General features: G+C 53.2%; 8 protein-coding genes across 8 annotated transcripts in view; 3 read left to right on the top strand and 5 right to left on the bottom strand.

Moving 5' to 3' along the window:
• Window positions 1–477, bottom strand: part of PHACADRAFT_248045 (uncharacterized protein) — a 1860-nt gene extending 1383 nt beyond the window's left edge. The window contains exons 1-2 of the mRNA XM_007390791.1: window positions 258–477; window positions 149–205 (exon numbers count right to left, since the gene is read on the bottom strand). Of these exons, the coding sequence (XP_007390853.1) occupies window positions 149–205; window positions 258–427 (227 nt within the window). The 5' untranslated portion in view covers window positions 428–477. The remainder of the gene's footprint in view (window positions 1–148; window positions 206–257) is intronic.
• A 305-nt stretch (window positions 478–782) lies between these two features.
• Window positions 783–1836, bottom strand: PHACADRAFT_156688 (uncharacterized protein; the record flags this gene model as incomplete). Its single annotated transcript, XM_007390790.1, has 3 exons — window positions 783–974; window positions 1055–1308; window positions 1362–1836. 3 exons carry the CDS (start codon window positions 1834–1836, stop codon window positions 783–785), a joined length of 921 nt encoding a protein of 306 aa, XP_007390852.1.
• A 257-nt stretch (window positions 1837–2093) lies between these two features.
• Window positions 2094–2336, top strand: PHACADRAFT_85316 (uncharacterized protein; the record flags this gene model as incomplete). Its single annotated transcript, XM_007390789.1, has 2 exons — window positions 2094–2253; window positions 2302–2336. Coding segments are annotated over 2 exons (195 nt in total), but the record flags the coding sequence as incomplete, so codon positions are not given.
• A 97-nt stretch (window positions 2337–2433) lies between these two features.
• Window positions 2434–4288, bottom strand: PHACADRAFT_85303 (uncharacterized protein; the record flags this gene model as incomplete). Its single annotated transcript, XM_007390788.1, has 10 exons — window positions 2434–2663; window positions 2714–2939; window positions 2996–3116; window positions 3178–3245; window positions 3300–3378; window positions 3436–3510; window positions 3560–3955; window positions 4008–4100; window positions 4157–4170; window positions 4229–4288. The coding sequence occupies 10 exons, from the start codon at window positions 4286–4288 to the stop codon at window positions 2434–2436; spliced, it is 1362 nt and encodes a 453-aa protein (XP_007390850.1).
• A 165-nt stretch (window positions 4289–4453) lies between these two features.
• On the bottom strand, window positions 4454–5135 carry PHACADRAFT_248042 (uncharacterized protein). Its single transcript, XM_007390787.1, has 3 exons — window positions 5013–5135; window positions 4776–4950; window positions 4454–4718 (listed from the first exon to the last, which is right to left on the bottom strand). Exons 1-3 carry the CDS (start codon window positions 5031–5033, stop codon window positions 4645–4647), a joined length of 270 nt encoding a protein of 89 aa, XP_007390849.1. The 5' UTR covers window positions 5034–5135; the 3' UTR covers window positions 4454–4644.
• A 519-nt stretch (window positions 5136–5654) lies between these two features.
• Window positions 5655–7237, top strand: PHACADRAFT_248039 (uncharacterized protein). Its single transcript, XM_007390786.1, has 4 exons — window positions 5655–6166; window positions 6219–6387; window positions 6441–6496; window positions 6552–7237. Exons 1-4 carry the CDS (start codon window positions 5686–5688, stop codon window positions 7169–7171), a joined length of 1326 nt encoding a protein of 441 aa, XP_007390848.1. The 5' UTR covers window positions 5655–5685; the 3' UTR covers window positions 7172–7237.
• A 163-nt stretch (window positions 7238–7400) lies between these two features.
• Window positions 7401–14197, top strand: PHACADRAFT_180553 (uncharacterized protein). Its single transcript, XM_007390785.1, has 26 exons — window positions 7401–7536; window positions 7587–7717; window positions 7770–7916; window positions 7971–8051; window positions 8091–8382; window positions 8441–8763; window positions 8815–8985; window positions 9035–9253; window positions 9305–9760; window positions 9808–9930; window positions 9980–10166; window positions 10214–10346; window positions 10397–10647; window positions 10700–10757; window positions 10809–11580; window positions 11635–11865; window positions 11917–12059; window positions 12116–12268; window positions 12320–12395; window positions 12446–12575; window positions 12626–12738; window positions 12787–12917; window positions 12967–13507; window positions 13561–13685; window positions 13736–13853; window positions 13906–14197. The coding sequence occupies exons 1-26, from the start codon at window positions 7458–7460 to the stop codon at window positions 14140–14142; spliced, it is 5421 nt and encodes a 1806-aa protein (XP_007390847.1). The 5' UTR covers window positions 7401–7457; the 3' UTR covers window positions 14143–14197.
• Window positions 14198–14221: 24 nt separating this feature from the next.
• On the bottom strand, window positions 14222–15700 carry PHACADRAFT_248036 (uncharacterized protein; the record flags this gene model as incomplete). The annotated part of the gene is made up of 8 exons (XM_007390784.1): window positions 14222–14401; window positions 14464–14897; window positions 14967–14987; window positions 15046–15220; window positions 15268–15343; window positions 15396–15443; window positions 15493–15512; window positions 15578–15700. The coding sequence occupies 8 exons, from the start codon at window positions 15695–15697 to the stop codon at window positions 14369–14371; spliced, it is 927 nt and encodes a 308-aa protein (XP_007390846.1). The 3' UTR covers window positions 14222–14368.
• Window positions 15701–16433: the final 733 nt, after the last annotated feature.

Here is a 16433-nt window from a genome sequence, read left to right as displayed (position 1 = left end):
GCCTGCGCGAGATGGAGCCGAAGCCGTTCCTGGCGAGTTCGGTCATCTTTGCACTCGCTCTCAGGGGTCTTCTCAGAGTTGGCACGCTTGTTCCACCTGTGAACGCTACGCTCAGAGGGTCCCAAGGGTTAACAAGATTCGTGCTCACGCGATGAGGTCTGCACCCGCGCAGAAGGTGCGGCCTTCACCAGTAATGATAGAAACCCTGCAGGATCTCATTAGTGCGGCGCGAAGCGTAGAGCATGCGGTACACATACCAGATGCTAGGTTCCTCCTCTACCCAACTCAAGATCCTGTCAATGTCTGCATCCATAGTGGGCGTCATGGCATTCAGAGACTTCGGCCTGTTCAGCGTGAGCAGGAGGACATGCTCTGCCGGAAACGAGACCTTGATTTCTCCCGAGTACTGGGGGACCCGATATTGCATCTTGGCGGACAACAAAAAGGTTTCGAAGGAAAGGTACAGATAGCGTTGAGCAAGGCCTTCGTGACGGTACACGGCAATTGCAATTCCTGCAGGCCGGAAACCGTGCTTAAGATACACCCGACCCCCGGATTCACAGGCCCCTCAGGCCGAGACAGCAGTGTTTCAATGCCTTGACGAGCATTCAAATCAAACGTTCATCCATGGACTAGATGATACAAGCCGTTAGCCTCATGACGGGAAAATGAGATTGTAGCCTAGAAGCGATGGGGTCCTAGGACCCCAGGGCTGGGAGCAGCCCATCGCGGACGAAGATACGGCAGCAGACTAGAGAGCAATATCTACAGAAAATAGAGTACTAGTCTTTGAGATAAAACTCCCAAGTCCGATCTTCGCCGCCTTGTCCTGTGGTCCCTGTACCATGTACACGCTCTCCCTTCGTCATTTTGTGCTGGTAGCCTTTCCACAGGCTGCGGTGGAAAACGAACGATCGGAGCTGGACGTAAGACGGATTCGTGGATTCGCCTGATGCCTTTGGTGGCGGTGGACTCTTGGCCAGTCGAGGAAGATCCCTGTAGTACGTAGAGAAGTTAGCTCACATTTCATTCAAACGGCTTATGCAATAAATACGTGCCATAGGGTGTATGGCGGCACGTTTCTTAAAGTCACAAGGATGGTGCCACGAATTTCAGCAGATCCTGAGCCCTCAGCTTCATCGGCGGACTCGCCGTCTTCTCGATCGGAACTGTCTGCCTGCCTCTTCTTACGCGAGGCCAAGGAGGGAGCCTGCCCCCTCCTGAGCAGATGAGCGGCCGACCTCAGAAAACCCAGAAGCAGGACTTGATTACTCAAGATATTGCGGTCTTGGTCAGCGATACCCTTTCCTGGAGATGATAAGTTAGTGGGAATTGGATGGCGCGGATGAGGGACTACGTACCTGCATGAGGAAAATTCCACATAATCTTGTCAAATTTGCGATTCCGCAGAGTGACCACTTTCTCAAGCTTGGTAGCGTCTACGTCGAAGAACACTTCCGCGCCTTTGGCACGGATCTCCTCGACGATGGCTTGCGCCTCGGGATACTTTTCAAAACACTCGGCCTCGGTATCATAAGTTGTCGCTACAACACTGCTTGCCGGGAGATACTGTAAGGCAGGTGGTGGCTCGGAGACGAGAGCACGCGTGAAGGAGAAGCTGCCTTCTCCAATAAGCAGTATCGTATCGGTGGGGTTAAATGGTAAAATGACATCCTGGGCAGTCGTAGCTTTTGCTTTGCCCTTGGTATCTTTCGTCAGCGGCGCCCTCTTGCCCCGCTGTTCTGCAGCTTGCGCGGCTTGAATCGCACCCTGTTTCTTCTTCAGTCGGGACTGCTGTGAGGAGAGCGCTGATTTGAGTGAGGCCTTTCTGGCCATCGTGAATGTTGCGGAGTGATCTGAGCCAGATCCATCGGGAAGCCTTCGAGTTCTGAAAGCGGATGCTGGCAATTGCAACGTGGTGTGGGCGCCAAGTGGTACAGACACGTCGCTTGGGTAGTCCAGACGTTGCTTCAACACCACCAGTCAGTATACCCAGCCCAGTCGTTTCTTTTAACTATCCAAGTACTCGCCAATCATGGTCTGTGTTACCAAATTATATGCTGTGTTCACGCTCAATATCTGCTCGTTATTAGCCAACCGAATTTGAGATGCGCCAGAGGAACGCTCAGTTCGCGAACAGAGCGCGGGCTGGCAAGAACCCCGTAAAACAGTCTCGTCAGGAGAGGCTCGCGAAGCGGAGTCCAATCAGCTTGTGGGCACTCGGCGCTATTGTTTTTGTTGTCATGGGCGGTGGTACGTCTACATTCCGCTCGTCTGACCTTCGCTAACACTGTTGCATAGTTATCTTTGAGCTGCTGAGGCTCATCTTCTTATAACCCCGCGCGTATGTAGATGGATGAAGCACCTCAAAATAATCTGGAATCACGATGTATCACAAGGGTCTCGTCGGCATTTAGTTGAACTTGCTATCTATCATGCTTTGTCTCCACTGCCTCCTGCCGTACCGGACTCCGTGCTCTCGACACCCTGCATCGCTGACTCGTCTTCAAGCTCCTTCTCGTCAACCTTGACCTCCTCTCCCGCCCAGATACGCATCGTCGGCTGCCACACCATAACAATGTTGTCTTCTGAAGTGCTCGAAGCCGTCCAGTTCTCGCCTTCGCCGGGTGCCCAGCAGAAATCCGTGGGCCTAGCCGTGTGGCCTGCAGAACAATGTTAATATCATGAATCAACCCTAATCCATTTTACCTACCACCGTGGACGAATATAAGCTCCGGAGGACCGTCTTCCTGATCGTCAGGCGTCTGTTCGAAACCAATTCTTGACAGGTCCCATGTGTTAATCCTCCTGTCGCTCGAAGCTGAGGCGAAAATGCTCGGGTTGTGAGGGGACCAAGTCAAGTGCAAAACTTCGTCTGTGTGACCGTCGAAGGTGTGTAGCTTGTTGTGAGTATTGCGCATATCGTGCAGGGCAATAGTCTATGCAGCATTTCAATGAGTTTTAAATCGTTACGGGCGTGCACAGAAGAACAAACGTTGTCTGCACTGCCAGTCAAAAGCAAGTGCTCGATCGAAGGGCTGTACGCCACCGCCAAGATCTCCCGGTCATGGGCCTGCAATTGAAAAACTGGTGCCGAGGATGCCCTCGTATCCCAACTGCAATGCTTACGTGAGCACACTCGACATATCCGTCTCATACAAGGAATATGGGACGTACACCATGAGCATCTTGTCGTCTCCAACACTGGCAAAGTTCCAGTCTCGTGTTGCATGCCAGTCGACATCCTATCAGAGGCCAGGTTAGGGCATAGCAGAGCTCCGTAAGACTAATTCATATACCCCAACCACGGACGTGTGACCACGGAAGACGGTTGTCGGCTCAATTTGTGTTTTCGCTTTGGTGTAGGAATTAATGTCCCTGAAGGCGAGAGCTGACGAATTAGAAGGAAGGTTGGGGTACCTGTGCCGAGCTTACCAGTGACAAATAGTCATGTCCTCCGAGGCACCGAGAATATGGCCCTTCTTCACCGGGCTCCAGGCAAGGCCATATCTGACAAAGGTTTAGCTCTTCGCATCATTCAAACAATGCAAAACTTCACCCTTCTTTGCGCTGTCCAACCAAGGTGATATCGGGCCTGCACTGACCGCCGCGCTCCGGCTCGCTAGGGTGCTTCGTACGGTCGAACACATAGATCTCGCCCGACACAGCCTTTGTCGCGATGAGATCGGGATTCTGGGGCATATAACGCGCCCTGTTGACCTCCCCCTTGTGGTTGATTTTCTGGATGATGTTAATGCGTGGCTGTGGCGGGATAGAATGGCCACCGAGCTCGCCACGCTCGTCGTCATAGTCTGACCGGTCGAGCTTATCGGCGGAAGGGCTGCCATCACGTTTTGGAAGGTGTAGTTCAGCGATTTGGAGGTAATCCTGGGCTTGGCCAGACGTGTGCGTGCCGAGCAGGAGACGATGGACAGTGTAAGGCTTATTCGGTGGTCTGCATAGCGGTTGGAAGGCGTGGATGCATGTATGGTGTCTATCATACTCACGACTCCTTGTCAGGGAACCACTGACACGTCAGGCTGGGCCAGTCCAGCGCGTGAGTGATCACGACATCGTACAGGAACGGCGCGTTCTTTTTCCTGAAAACGCGGCTAGTGAGGCAAAGAGCAGTGCAAATGACATGTAGAACGCGCACCATGTCTTGTATTCCTACGTAACGAGCTGAAATTAAGGATAAAACTGCGAATAGAAGGTCAACAGCGCGCACCTCGTTAATGAGCTTGTTCTCCTCCTCGGCCTGAAAGTCATCCTCCTCTTCTTCCAACATTTGGGGCTTCATTGCGTACAAACTAAGAGCACAGACACGAGAGGGGTATGTTTCACGGCGGTGGTAGTGGTTCAAGTACCGGACCAAGTGCAAAGTGCCTTACTCTGATTACGCGCCCGAGATGTGCCTCTGCCGCTGGCTTTGTGCAAACTCAACTGTACATTCAATCCTACTCTACGTAGTCCTCTATTGATGCACCACCCATAGGGCATTAATAATGGCAATTGCGGAAAATAACAGATGCGGGCAGTTCGTCGCGAATATACAATGCCATTAGGTATGCGCCAAAAGCTATAGGTACCAGGCGGGAATGCTAAGTCTAAGAGGGAAGAACACCCGGATAGGTTGTGTCAAGGTTATTTTGACTCGCTCTCCCACTTTGCAATAAGCTTCTCCAGGTCGAATCGTGGGTCTTCCGGGTTTGTGACGACTGCAAGAGTTCGACATAAATGACTTGCAGTGCAACCGTAGCTGGCAGAAGACTTACCGCCGTCCTTGGAACCCTCCTGTTTCTTCTTCCACGCCTCCTTCGCCTGTGCGATCAAATGCTCGCGCTCGTGAATGGCGTGCTCCTTCTTCTCCTCATCGTGAGCTTTTTGAAGCGAGCGGCGGTGGGTGATACCGTAGAAGACACCAGACAAGAGAGCCGTGTAACGTACCACCTACAGAGCAGAATGCCAGCTCAGAGTCTCGGTTGCGTGGTATACTGGACAGTAGAACGTACGTTCACGGTGGAGGAGGCCATGTCTTCGCCTGCTTAGTTCCGACCCAACGAGTGTGTTATGGGTTAGAGGAGAGAACTAGAGAGCAGAGTATCTGAGAGTAGCATCAAAGGAGTATACAGTCGTGCTTACAGGCGACTCAGAGCCGGAGGCCAAAGTGATTCGTCGAGGGTGAGGTTCGCTACGCGAGAAAGTCGGGGTCACCCGCCGGAGTGTCATCACGTGCAACTTTCCAGAGTGACGCCCAAAGGGCAAGACGGGAGCTTGTTCCTCCTCCGACGCTGTCTTGAACCAATCTTGTTTGGAGAAAAAATGCGCTACATTATTGGTACTACAGACGAACCCTCTCTACCGGCCAGACAGCCTCTCGATGATTATTTCGAGGTTGTGTCGTGCCCGGGTTATAGTGCGATCCTCGTAGACACCATATGGGTGTAAGAATTGAATCCTTTCCTAGGCATGTCTAGCGTGTACCATTCCCAGATGTATATATCCAGTTCCTACACCCATTTCTCCGGTCTCATATATAAGCTGCTGCGACATACCAGCGCTCTGATTGTGTTGCAACTTGGGTCAGTTGCCGCCTGATGTCAGTGATTGCTCTTCTCACTACCAAGTGCTGCCCTTCACCCGAACCTGCTATGCGCTGAATACGGACAGCTCCTAAACACAACAATGTTCCGCGTCTCTCCCTGGATCCAATACGATCCCAACGGTGAAACACAGCAAGATCACTCTCGTTCCGACCACCGTTTTCGCAACATGAACGAGGATGTGGACATGGACGCTCCGCAAATCTCGACACTCAAGGAGGAGGAGACACCTGAGCCCCAGCCGAGTCCGGGACGGCAGACTAAATTCAGAGTGAAGCTTGTCATGAACGATAACAAGCTTCGGGCTGCTCCCCCTGCTGGGCCCTCAGGAAGGAAGGAAGAACCCAAGCTCGAGTCGGAGGACGAGGAAGACGAGGATGAAGAAGAGGATCAGCTCATTGACGACGACGAGGAGGAACCTAGAGCAGGAGCTCCGGCCGCCGTCGTCCCCGCTCCTGTCCCCACCGAGAAACGGGGAGCTGGCGCCAAGCGAGGCACTACGACTGGTCGGGGGAGAGGTAGAGGCCGAGGGGCTAGGGCAAAGGCAGGTATTGCGCGTACAGGTTCGTAGCTTCAGTACAGTCGTATCGTCGAACCTCACATCGGTCACTCTAGATACATCTCCGATCATTGTCTCCGGTGTTACCACGAGCACCGATGGTCTCGGTACTATCACAATTCCTGCAAATACTTCACTCTCTGCGCCTGGTGTCAGTCCGCCCAGGAAGCGAGGAGGCGCACCGAAAGCGGCGGGGCAGCGTGCTCCTCGCAAACGCGCACCCAAGTAAGGCTTCTCGTACAAAACACATCCCTCGCGCCGCTAACTGTTGCAACTAGAACTTCCAAGGCCATTCCACCCCATATGAGAGACGATGTGAATGTATTCAGTGACGGTATGTTGCTACCGATTCCCTTTAGAGGCTGTGTTGAACATTCCATTCTGAACAGTGTATGTAGGAACGGGAGCTTCCACTCCGCCTCATGATGAACCCAGTCCTCACTTTGACGATCTACCTTTGCCAAGTCATACCATCCCAATCGGACCAATTCCGGCCGACGAGGATATCAATTTGGAAGGCGTGCCTCTCCCTTTATATCCTCTCCCGACCAAGCCCTTCCCTGTGCTCCCTGCCCCCAAGATCCCGACTGGCCTAGCTCCCGTCATGCCACTTGACAAGAGCGGCAAAAAAATTCGCAAATGGCGTCAGGCTCAGCGTGAGATTAGAGGCATAGCTGGTGGACGATGGTTTGCAAAAACGTGGATAGGAGACAAAGAGTCTGAATACGCCGCCGCGCATGCCGTGCAGCCTCCCCCCATCCCGGCTGCCACGCAAGCGACCGCTCTTGCTATGATTGGAGGTGGTGAACTTCTGCCAGGCATGGGCACCCTTCCGATCCCCAGGTTGTCTGGGGCGACATCCGGGCGGGGAAGAGGCAGGGGTGGGTTCGCCACTCCCTCATCGCGAGCTCAGTCCGCGGGTGCAGACTCTGTCTCTGCCCCCAAGAAGCGCACCACGCAATCGTCGTCTCTGGCAGATACCCCCTCCGGCCCTGACTCTGTGCTCTGATGCTCTCTTGACTGCTTTGCGCTCAATTATTTATTTCCTCGTCTGCAGCGTATGTACTACTTGTAATCCCATGCTGTCCACAGCTAGAATAGTCCGTGTCATTGGATTATATTAATTTCTTGCCTTGCGTGTGTGGTGTAGCAGGCGATGACGAAACGTAGTCGCGCAGTCGCGTCTGCCATGATTCCACGTGCGCTTGAGACCGTGACTGCACAGCGATACCTGCTTCGTTCTCCACTCTCATTTGACTTTTCATTTCTTTGTGGTACAGCATTCTGAACCTGAAATGTCGGATGGCGGGCCGTCACAGTCGGATGGTGCTCAGTCAGATCTGTACTTGAAGCTGGGTGTAACTGCATCCGGGGGTACGTGACGCTTGAATTGTACGCTGAACCGTAGCTGAAGTACCACCCAGTCGTCCCACCTGCCTATGCCAATGATCCTAAATACAAGAAGTATACACAGCAGGTTGAGAAGTGCCTGATTTCCTTCGACAGTGTCCACGAATGGGCAGACTTCATCTCGTTCCTAAAGCAATTGCTGAAGGCAAGTGAAGTGCTATGCCCGCGTATAGACCAGCCCTTGAGCAATTAATTAGACATTCCAAGCGTATATTCAATTTAAGGAGATTCCACGGAAGGTCATCGTAGCGAAGCGGTTGTCACAATGCCTCAATCCCGCGCTACCTACAGGAGTCCACCAGCGAGCTCTAGACGTGTATGCGCATATATTGGCGGTATTGGGTGTACGTATCTGTTCCAAGTACTACGTATGACACTAACTACCGTGCGCTCGTCAGTCGGAAGGCCTGCTACGTGATTTGCCTCTCTGGTCATCAGGCCTCTTCCCATTCTTTGAGTACGCCGCTACATCAGTCAAGGTATGTCCATGACCGAGGAAACCAGATACCCTGACATAGACATGTCTTAAGCCCACCCTTTTGAATCTGTTCGACACGCATTATCTTCCTCTACAAGCTGGTCTTCGTCCAGTCATGAAGTCCTTCATTCTCGCCCTGCTGCCCGGACTGGAAGAAGAAAACGGCGAGTTCTTCGACAAGGTCCTTGGCCTTTTGGACCGCTTGTCCGGAACTGTGTCGCCATCCTTCTTCCTCCAAAATATCTGGCTGGTCATGTTGACATCCCCATCCTCGCGGGGCACTGCATTGAACTTTCTCTCGAGGAGGCTGCCCAAACTCAAGCCCGACGAAGGTACATATATACTCGATCCTACTCCTTTCCCAGATATTTACTCATTTTGAGGCGATAGATATTGTTACTATAGTGGGTCGAGACATTGGTCTCATGATCAGGGCTGTCTCTGCTGCTCTCGAAGACGACGACTCCCTCGTTCGAAGAGGAGCGCTCGATGTCCTCTGCCAGTCCTTGCCATTGAATAGCATTGCAGTTAAGAATGCCCCGGAAGAAGATCGTTCGATCCTCATGCGTGCCGCTACGAGCGTGGTGTTGCGCAGGGACTTAGCCCTGAATCGTCGCCTATATCATTGGCTCCTAAGCGCAGACGAGAACACTCAGCAGCAGATGCAGTATTTCAAGGTGCATGGCCTTCCTCTATTAACGACGACTCTAAGGGTAGGTCAAGCTACGAAATACCTACGATTTAGCTGATAGTAGTGTTTATAGGAGGATATCTTCGGCCCTTCCGCCGAATACTCCCCGTCTCGTCCCTTCAAGATCTTTATCTCTCTGCTGGACAAGTGGGAAATTGGAGCACCTTTAACAGAGGCGCTGATTTTCGATGCCTTCCGAGCCCTTAAGCAGGGCATTGAGTCGGGAGCCGACCCAGGCGACGAGGTTGGGATATATTGCTCCCTTTGAGAATTCTGTCACTCATGTGATGCAGATGTCTATGACTGCAAGTACTCTCTATGAAGCCGTTGAGCCGCTCGCACTCTGGAAACAGCTCCTAAACGCTGCACTGTCTGATGTATGCGCCGAAGACGATCGGGTCGAAGGCATCAAGATGGTAGCATTTATTGTTACTACATTCCATTCGCATGACGAGGAGGTAGAGGCCATCCATCTCCCAATATGTTTCGCGGCAACGTTGGAGGCGTTGGTGGTGAGTTCGCATCCAACCTCCTTGGTAATGTCTTGAGCTCATAACGCGTAGGTTTCTGCAAGAACGAAGCCAGGGCATATATCACGTAATTCGTCCATGGAATGTCTCGCCTTGCTATATGAACTATCCAAGCACATCCGGATAGCCTATCTGAAGGAGTGGCCTGGTATCACAAGTGACGAAGCGAAGTCGACTTCCGGTCAGCCGGCCTATGCTTTCGCGTGCACATTTTATGGCATTGAGAACGCTCCCGGTTTTGTTGTCGAGAGTCAGGCGACTTCTCCATTGGTCGCAGTCCTCGATGATATGACAAACCTCAGCATGTACTCCGCTAAAGCACTTTCGACGAACCCGGCGAACCTCTCCATCCGCGAAACCTTCGTCAAATCCCTTGTGCTTTTAAGAAACATGGCACAGCAGCTGCAGGTCAACGCTGAACAAGCTGTCACTCTAGCTTGGAAACCGGACGAGTGGTTGTCTTCAGTGCTGGAGTGCATCAAGGACAAGGTATTTGCTTCTACTTATCATGACTTTCGTAAGCCGACAATGACCAGGCTACAGTATTCCCGGTGCTCGACAATTCGGTGTCTACGGTGATCGTTTTGCACGAAACCACTTGTCTAGAGCCGAGGTTGTCCATAGACAAACGAAGTGCTCTGTCGGCGTTGGGCATTCCCGTAAGCATCCCTATGCAACATGCCAAATCTGTCTAACAGTAACCGTAAGCTGCTGAGACATCTACGCCCAGCTTGGTCGTCATACCACCAACGCGCTGTTAACCTTATTTGGTCTCTCGAGAACACTGCTGGTTCTCATCAAATAGTTGCCATCATCTCGCAGAGCTTGACATCTCGCGACTCGCTTGAGGTTCGAGAAGCTTGTGAGGCTTTCGGAGTATTGTGGCGGTTAACAGGTAAATACTTTTCAATCTACACTGTGAGACTACTGACATCACCCAAGACGATAGCGCTGCCCTGGGTTTCAGATTGAAAGTACCCATGATGATTGTCCTCGACACGCTGAAGAGTGATGACCCCAATTTACGAAGGATCGGCGAGACTTGGATTCGTTGCAGTCTCAAGAGCTATCTGCGGTATTCCCATCCAAGATTTCTGTATCACAAGTGCTCACAACCGTTTCTAGTATCCTTGACCCATTAATCTATGACCTATGTGACCCTGCTATAAGACGATCCACCGTCGTGCCAGAGCTGAACGGAAGGCCGATCGAACGCTACGAGTACGACCGCCCCTTCGACCAGCGGTATATCATCCATGTTATGAGCATACTGCTTTCTGTCGTGAAGCTTGGAGGCCAAGGGCTGAACAAGCTTGCTAGAGCGACGCCCATAAGTCGATCGTCTCATGCAGCAGTTCGTGAGCGAGCAAGAAGCGGTAAGCGTGTTTGCCGACTTCGAAATTCGACTGAAATGCTAAGCTTGTGAAGTCGTCAACAGTGCACCAGAAACCAGCTACATGGATGTCATCTTGAGTGCCTTGTTGGGGTACGTCCAATCTCTAACGAATGACAGGCCGTATTAACCTCAGGCACGCAGTTATCTCAAGTCGGAGCCGAAGTCCAAACTCTCGTTAACGATGGGTCCGTCCAACGAGATACTACAATCATCGGTCGTCGACCTCCTACAAGCCCTGATTGCACGTGGAGAAGTTGACCTGATTTTGTTACAAGCCACAGAGAATGACGTTGTCGGGAAACTGTTTACTTGTGTCCACACTGGAAGACTGGATATACAGAACAGGCTCCTACACCTCCTTCACTCCGTCATTTCCGCTTCTAGCGCAAGGATTCAGTATGATTCATCCCGTGGCCCCAAAGCTCCCGAGCGAGGACCTGACAGCGGTGGCAAGATATCTGCACCTCTGTTTACAGTCAATCCCTTGTTCACACAGACCTTAATCGACGGTGTCTCGATACCCTCCAATCGCGCTATCCTACAACACTGGCTGGACTTCATCCTCATGACGATACCCCAATTTCACGACATGCTCCTCCCGGCTATTATACCTCTTAACGACTGTATCTGCCGCCAGCTCAGGGACGCTCTCTCCGAGGTTGCTCAAGCGTCAGAAATGAACGCCTCGCTGGCCGACGTATCCGTGTATACTACGGATGCAGACTTCATCATGTTGCTAAACGCCTTGGAACGTTTAGTTCTTTTGAGCTTGTCACAGACACCAGACTCGAGTCAAGTGGAGGACGAGATGCTGCCTGAAAAGTCTGGCCAGGATGCCGGCGGGCTTCTAGGGTACGTATCCAATGTCTTCAGTACCGACTCAGGGCCTGTGGCATCCGAGGACCCAGCGCAGGTGATTCAGAAACCTATCTGTCTTTGGTACGCGATGCTAAAGTCCTAATGACAGATCAAACCTTCCGACCCTCGTTGCATGCAGGAAGCGATCCGAGTTCTTTGGGCTTTATGGGAGCAGCTGGTCGTTCCGCCACAGCCGCACTGGGGCTCGCAAGAAGAATCTTTGACCCTGATCTACACTCGAGCGAGAACGCGCTGTCGCCGTGTGTTGGAACACTTGTTCAAGGCACATCCCCTGGAAGTGCTGGAGTCAGTGGTCGAGTGCTGGTATCGTAATACCACGGTAAGTGGCATAATGGCTCTCCTGGCGTCCAACTGGCTAATATATCCATAGCGAGATGACTGGGCATCGTTTGAGCTAGTCGATGCCTTGACCTCCAGTGCGCAGAATGTAGTTCACATGCTCTGCGAGACCATTACAGTGCGAGTCCCTGGAATGACCGACCGACCAAGGCGGCATACGCTCTGTCCTTCCACGTAAGCAATCTCTGCACTCATGTCTAAATTGACGATAGATGAGAACCCGCTTGCAGTTCGGATATTATGCTCTTCGAATTTTTTGAGCAGTATCTGGGGCGTCTCGAGGGTCCCCTTGCCGTACAAGTCTGGAGTCGTTGCTTGCAGTTCTTCAAGGATCTGCTTGCTACCTTCCGCGAATTCAAAGTTCAAGTGTATTACGGCTTACGGTAAATTAGATTATCGCTTAGCGCATTATCGGAAGCTCACATAGTACCCAGATGCTTGACGGTCTTGACGGACAAGCTGGCGCAGACGACCGCGCTGGAGGACAAACGAGTGCGGAAGGATCTTCAGGTGAGCTTAACGCGCTCTGTGCGATGTCTTCCACTAACGGTGGCCTAAAGGACACGTACAGCAAAATGGTAGAGTTGTGCCTATTTGCGGGAAGATCGTATGACCAAAGTAGCTGGATTCGTCGCGGGCAAGCCACATTCGGCGTGAATGGAACTGGACGAGAGTCCCCCGTCCCTCGTGGTGCGCTCACCTGCTCAATACCCTTGTGGATACCTCTGACGTAACATTAGTACGATCCGAGCTGAAAGTAGACGAGAAGCTGAACTCCAGCTCCACGTCTCTGCCAGCTTCTGTTGCGGATGCCGCCAAAGCCCCATCGTCATCATCCGACCTGGTAGACCACGTAAGCCGACACATACATGCATGTTCATCCACAATTAACTTTGCATAGGTCAACCTTTATCTTGCTTCAGACGTCGTACCGAGATTACGCAAGTTTTTGGCCGAGCCGGACAAGATTTTGACCCTGTCCAGCAGCATAGTGACGACAGTAGTTTCGCCCTCGTTGAGGAGCCGAGCGAAGTGAGTGCGCTCTCAGATTCGCTCTCACACCCGTCTAACTACTCGATAGGCCTCTAGATGTGGACGAGACGATACTCGGCATTCTGCGCGAGCTGACCAAGGTCGCATCCTCAATCAAAGCCTGGAGGGGCCCTCTTGTCGACATAATCAACGACAACCGATGCTTCAACTCCACTCCAGCCGCTGGGAAGCGGTGGCGGGTTTTGTTAAAAATGTTATTCGAGACGGACAAGTCGGCGTTAACTGAGCTGCTCAGTGAGTCTCTCAACGGCAGACACGTGCGCGATCCCTCACCTTCATTTTTAGGTCGCATCACGACTGCGCCCTCGGCCAATATCTTCACCAACAGAGAATACGAGATGCTGTTGCGCTCGTTGAATCTTCGACGGCTGTCCTATGTCGTCCTGAGCGGGGAGAAGAACCAGTTCTTGACCCAGCTGCCGACCATTCAAGAAAAGCTTGTCGACACACTGCGGAACGTCAACGCGCCTGTCGTGCAGTGCGAAGTCTACCTTTGTGTACGAGTGCTCCTCTGCCGTCTCTCGCCGCACAACTTGTCCAGCTTCTGGCCGACCATCCTGACCGAGCTGGTAAGCGCGATTACTCTGAAACGTTGAGATTCCGCTCACGCGCGCTTGTGCAGTATCGGGTCCTCGAATCGGTGCTGTTGACACTGCCGTCGGACGGATCTGAAGAGCTGAGCTTGGTTCTTGCTGCAAGTAAACTCCTTGACCTGTTGCTCGTACTTCAGACAGAAGAGTTCCAAGTGTAAGTTGTTCGGAGCTATCTGTTGGGACAGCACGCTGACGGACAGGCAGCCACCAATGGATCTTCATCACGGACACCGTCGACGCCATTTACAAACCGGAGAACTTTACCCCTGTCGCGCTGCTCGATCGCCTGTCCGAGACAGCCGGACAACTCCCGAGCGAAGGGGTCCGTCCTCTCTTTTCTGCACGCTGCCTATTCCGTGCTAACAGCTGCGCAGGAGACAGGCAAACATCGTGACCAGCACGGCATCCTGCAGTCGCCCGTGACAGAGACCCGCCGTCTGCGCCGGCCGCTGCTCAACTCGATACACCAGATCGACAGCATCCGCGACCTCATTCCTTTCTTCTCGCAAGTGAGCATCACGTCGTACGAAAGCGTGTACAGCAGCGGCGGCAACGTGGACTGGGAGGCGGTTGAGGACGGTATGTTCCAGGACATGTTCGAAGGACGATAGGTAGTTGTAGTACTTAGATGTAGTACTTGAGGGCCTGTATTTTCATCTTTCGTGTGCTTATCCAGATGTTATTTTTATGCGCAGTGCATCTCGCTTCTGCAGAGCGATTTGGCCAACATACAATGATACATTCCAAAAACCGGAAAGCAAGAGACAGCCCACTCGAAAAGATGACACCCAATGCGTACGCAGACCGGAACCCGCTGTGCACCGACAGAAAAAAAAATCAAAAGTCAGCCCAGGCACGACGGAACTTGTACTGCACACGACCCTTTCGTCAGCGTTCAACAATCCGAGAGTCGACTCGCCCGATGACAGTACCTTGTACGGGAGGTTCTTCTTGAGGCGGTCCGCCGGCAGGCGCGGCGACTTGTACCCGTCCTCGCCCTGGCCCCACTCGTCCGCGCCGGCGCCGGCGGCCTTCGCCTTCTTGATGCGCTCGATCGGGTCCTCCTTGTCGAGGTCGGGCAGGCGCGTGAAACGCGGCGCGTCCGCGGCGTGCGGGGGCTCGCCGTCGTCGAGCGGCTGCTGCTGCTGCTGCTGTGCGCCGTCGGCCGGCGGAGGGGTGACGGCGCCGTCGCCTTCGGGCGCGGGCTCGTGCTGTTGCAGCGCCTCCTCGACCGAGATGCCCTGGTACTTGGCCTCCCGTGCGGCCTCCTCGCGCTCGATCTGCTCGTGGTGCGCAAAGTGCTCGAGGTCCTCGGGGTGGACGTAGGACTCGTCGGTCTGTGTCTCGGGTGTGGAGTGGTATTGCTCTGGCCGGGTGAGTCAGGTCAGTGGGGTCGGAAGGGAGGGGTAGAGAGGTGCGCCGTGTTTTGACTCACCTTCGTGATGCAGGAAGAATTCTAGGGGGGTTCGGAGGTGAGAAGGATGCCGGTGTCAAGTGTTAGGTGTCGGGCGTACCGCTCTCCACGTCATAGTGATGCCCCTCTGCACCGAGGTCTTCAAAGTTCGGCAGACCATCCAAGCCTACGGCTTTCAGCTCATCCAGACTGATTTTTCCGTCGCTATTCTTGTCCATCAGGTTGAGGACGGTGTCGACGATGTGGTCCGCCTTCTTCTGGTGCTCGATATCGTCCTGAAGGAGCGTTGGTATGTGTTCTCGGAGGGCTATGGTGAGTTTACCTTTGACTTTCGCTGCGAGTAGATGTGGTGTACGCCATAGACGGCCTCAATCTCTTCACGGTCCCATGACATATCTCTGTGGTCCATACGTCAGGGCCTTGTAACGCTGTGAAGGTCGCCAGACACACCGGTTCAAATCATGAAGCTGGAAGAAGCTACCGATATCGAAAGCGTCTCTGCCATCTCGTGTCAGCACCACATACGTTGAGGATGGCATGCGCATACATGTGATGTTCTGTGGACATCTTAAATTCATTTCGAGCACAGATTAGCTTCCTGAGCAGCACGTAGAGATGCCTCCGTCACTCACATGGCGCTGCGCATACTGCTGGATAGTCTCTCCGGGAACACGTTCGCTGTCGCTGTGCCCACCATGCGCCCTGACGAGCTGGATGCTGGAGGCGAGGAGGAAGCCGGAGAGAACGTGCATTTGTGGAGGTGATGAGTGTTGCTCGTCGAGCTCCTCGGCAAGCCGGAGGTCGGGCGCTTGGCGTCGTCGCGACCAAGCGTGATCGGGCGAATTGTTGGGAGACACCGCTGGACTGCTTTAGGAAGGTGCTTAGGATTGTCACGCGAAGGCGCCCGAAAGCTGCAAGAATTCTTAGTATGGAAAAATGAAAATGTCGCCATTTGTGCACCCCGAGGCTAATGTTGCGGATTATTAAGACTTCGCAGTCTTTTGACGGTGCTAAATGCCGAAGAAATAAGACGAGTCTCGTAACAGCTTGGGCATAAACTGTTGCCACAGTCTGCTAACGAGACAGCCAATATACTGCCTTTGCCTTTCGCAGCCAACGCCGCGCACGGTAGCGTCGGCAACTCTTCACCGCTTCCCCGCTTCCCCGAGGTAGGATTCATATTCCCTGCGTCTAAGGCGTCCGATACCCGCATCCGACGGACGTATACTTCGCGCTACAGGCGCGATAGAAGCCACCTGTGCGGGGCGGAAGGCGCTGCATTAACACACACTACTTGCATGAGGCTCAGTCCAGGAGGCAGCCTGCGGTCGCGTGTAACCGCTTCATGCGATAACCGCAGCTGCTCGCTACCGCAGGAGGCCCTTGGCTGCGTGATCGCGAGTCATTCTCCGCGGTGTCGTGCAATGCAGCAGTCAGTTGCTGTGGCGGCGGGGCCGTTGGACTGCGACGAGCGCCGTGACTCATTGG

This window comes from Phanerochaete carnosa (genome assembly GCF_000300595.1).
Source record: "Phanerochaete carnosa HHB-10118-sp unplaced genomic scaffold PHACAscaffold_1, whole genome shotgun sequence".
NCBI classification, from domain to species: domain Eukaryota; kingdom Fungi; phylum Basidiomycota; class Agaricomycetes; order Polyporales; family Phanerochaetaceae; genus Phanerochaete; species Phanerochaete carnosa.
The sequence above is the reverse complement of the archived record's forward strand: the minus strand, read 5'-3'. Positions and strand labels throughout refer to the sequence as shown.

Bases quoted from the DNA above. Each gene is read 5' to 3' on its own strand.
- PHACADRAFT_248042 (XM_007390787.1), bottom strand. From the start codon at position 5,033: ATGGCCTCCTCCACCGTGAAC. The intron at 4,951-5,012 runs GTACGTTCTACT...TCTGCTCTGTAG, and splicing joins TGGCCTCCTCCACCGTGAAC to GTGGTACGTTACACGGCTCT. The intron at 4,719-4,775 runs GTAAGTCTTCTG...GAACTCTTGCAG, and splicing joins GGAGGGTTCCAAGGACGGCG to TCGTCACAAACCCGGAAGAC.
- PHACADRAFT_180553 (XM_007390785.1), top strand. From the start codon at position 7,458: ATGTCGGATGGCGGGCCGTCACAGTCGGATGGTGCTCAGTCAGATCTG. The intron at 11,581-11,634 runs GTGATTCAGAAA...TCCTAATGACAG, and splicing joins CATCCGAGGACCCAGCGCAG to ATCAAACCTTCCGACCCTCG. The intron at 12,739-12,786 runs GTAAGCCGACAC...AACTTTGCATAG, and splicing joins CATCCGACCTGGTAGACCAC to GTCAACCTTTATCTTGCTTC.
- PHACADRAFT_248039 (XM_007390786.1), top strand. From the start codon at position 5,686: ATGTTCCGCGTCTCTCCCTGGATCCAATACGATCCCAACGGTGAAACA. The intron at 6,388-6,440 runs GTAAGGCTTCTC...TGTTGCAACTAG, and splicing joins CCTCGCAAACGCGCACCCAA to AACTTCCAAGGCCATTCCAC. The intron at 6,497-6,551 runs GTATGTTGCTAC...CATTCTGAACAG, and splicing joins TGTGAATGTATTCAGTGACG to TGTATGTAGGAACGGGAGCT.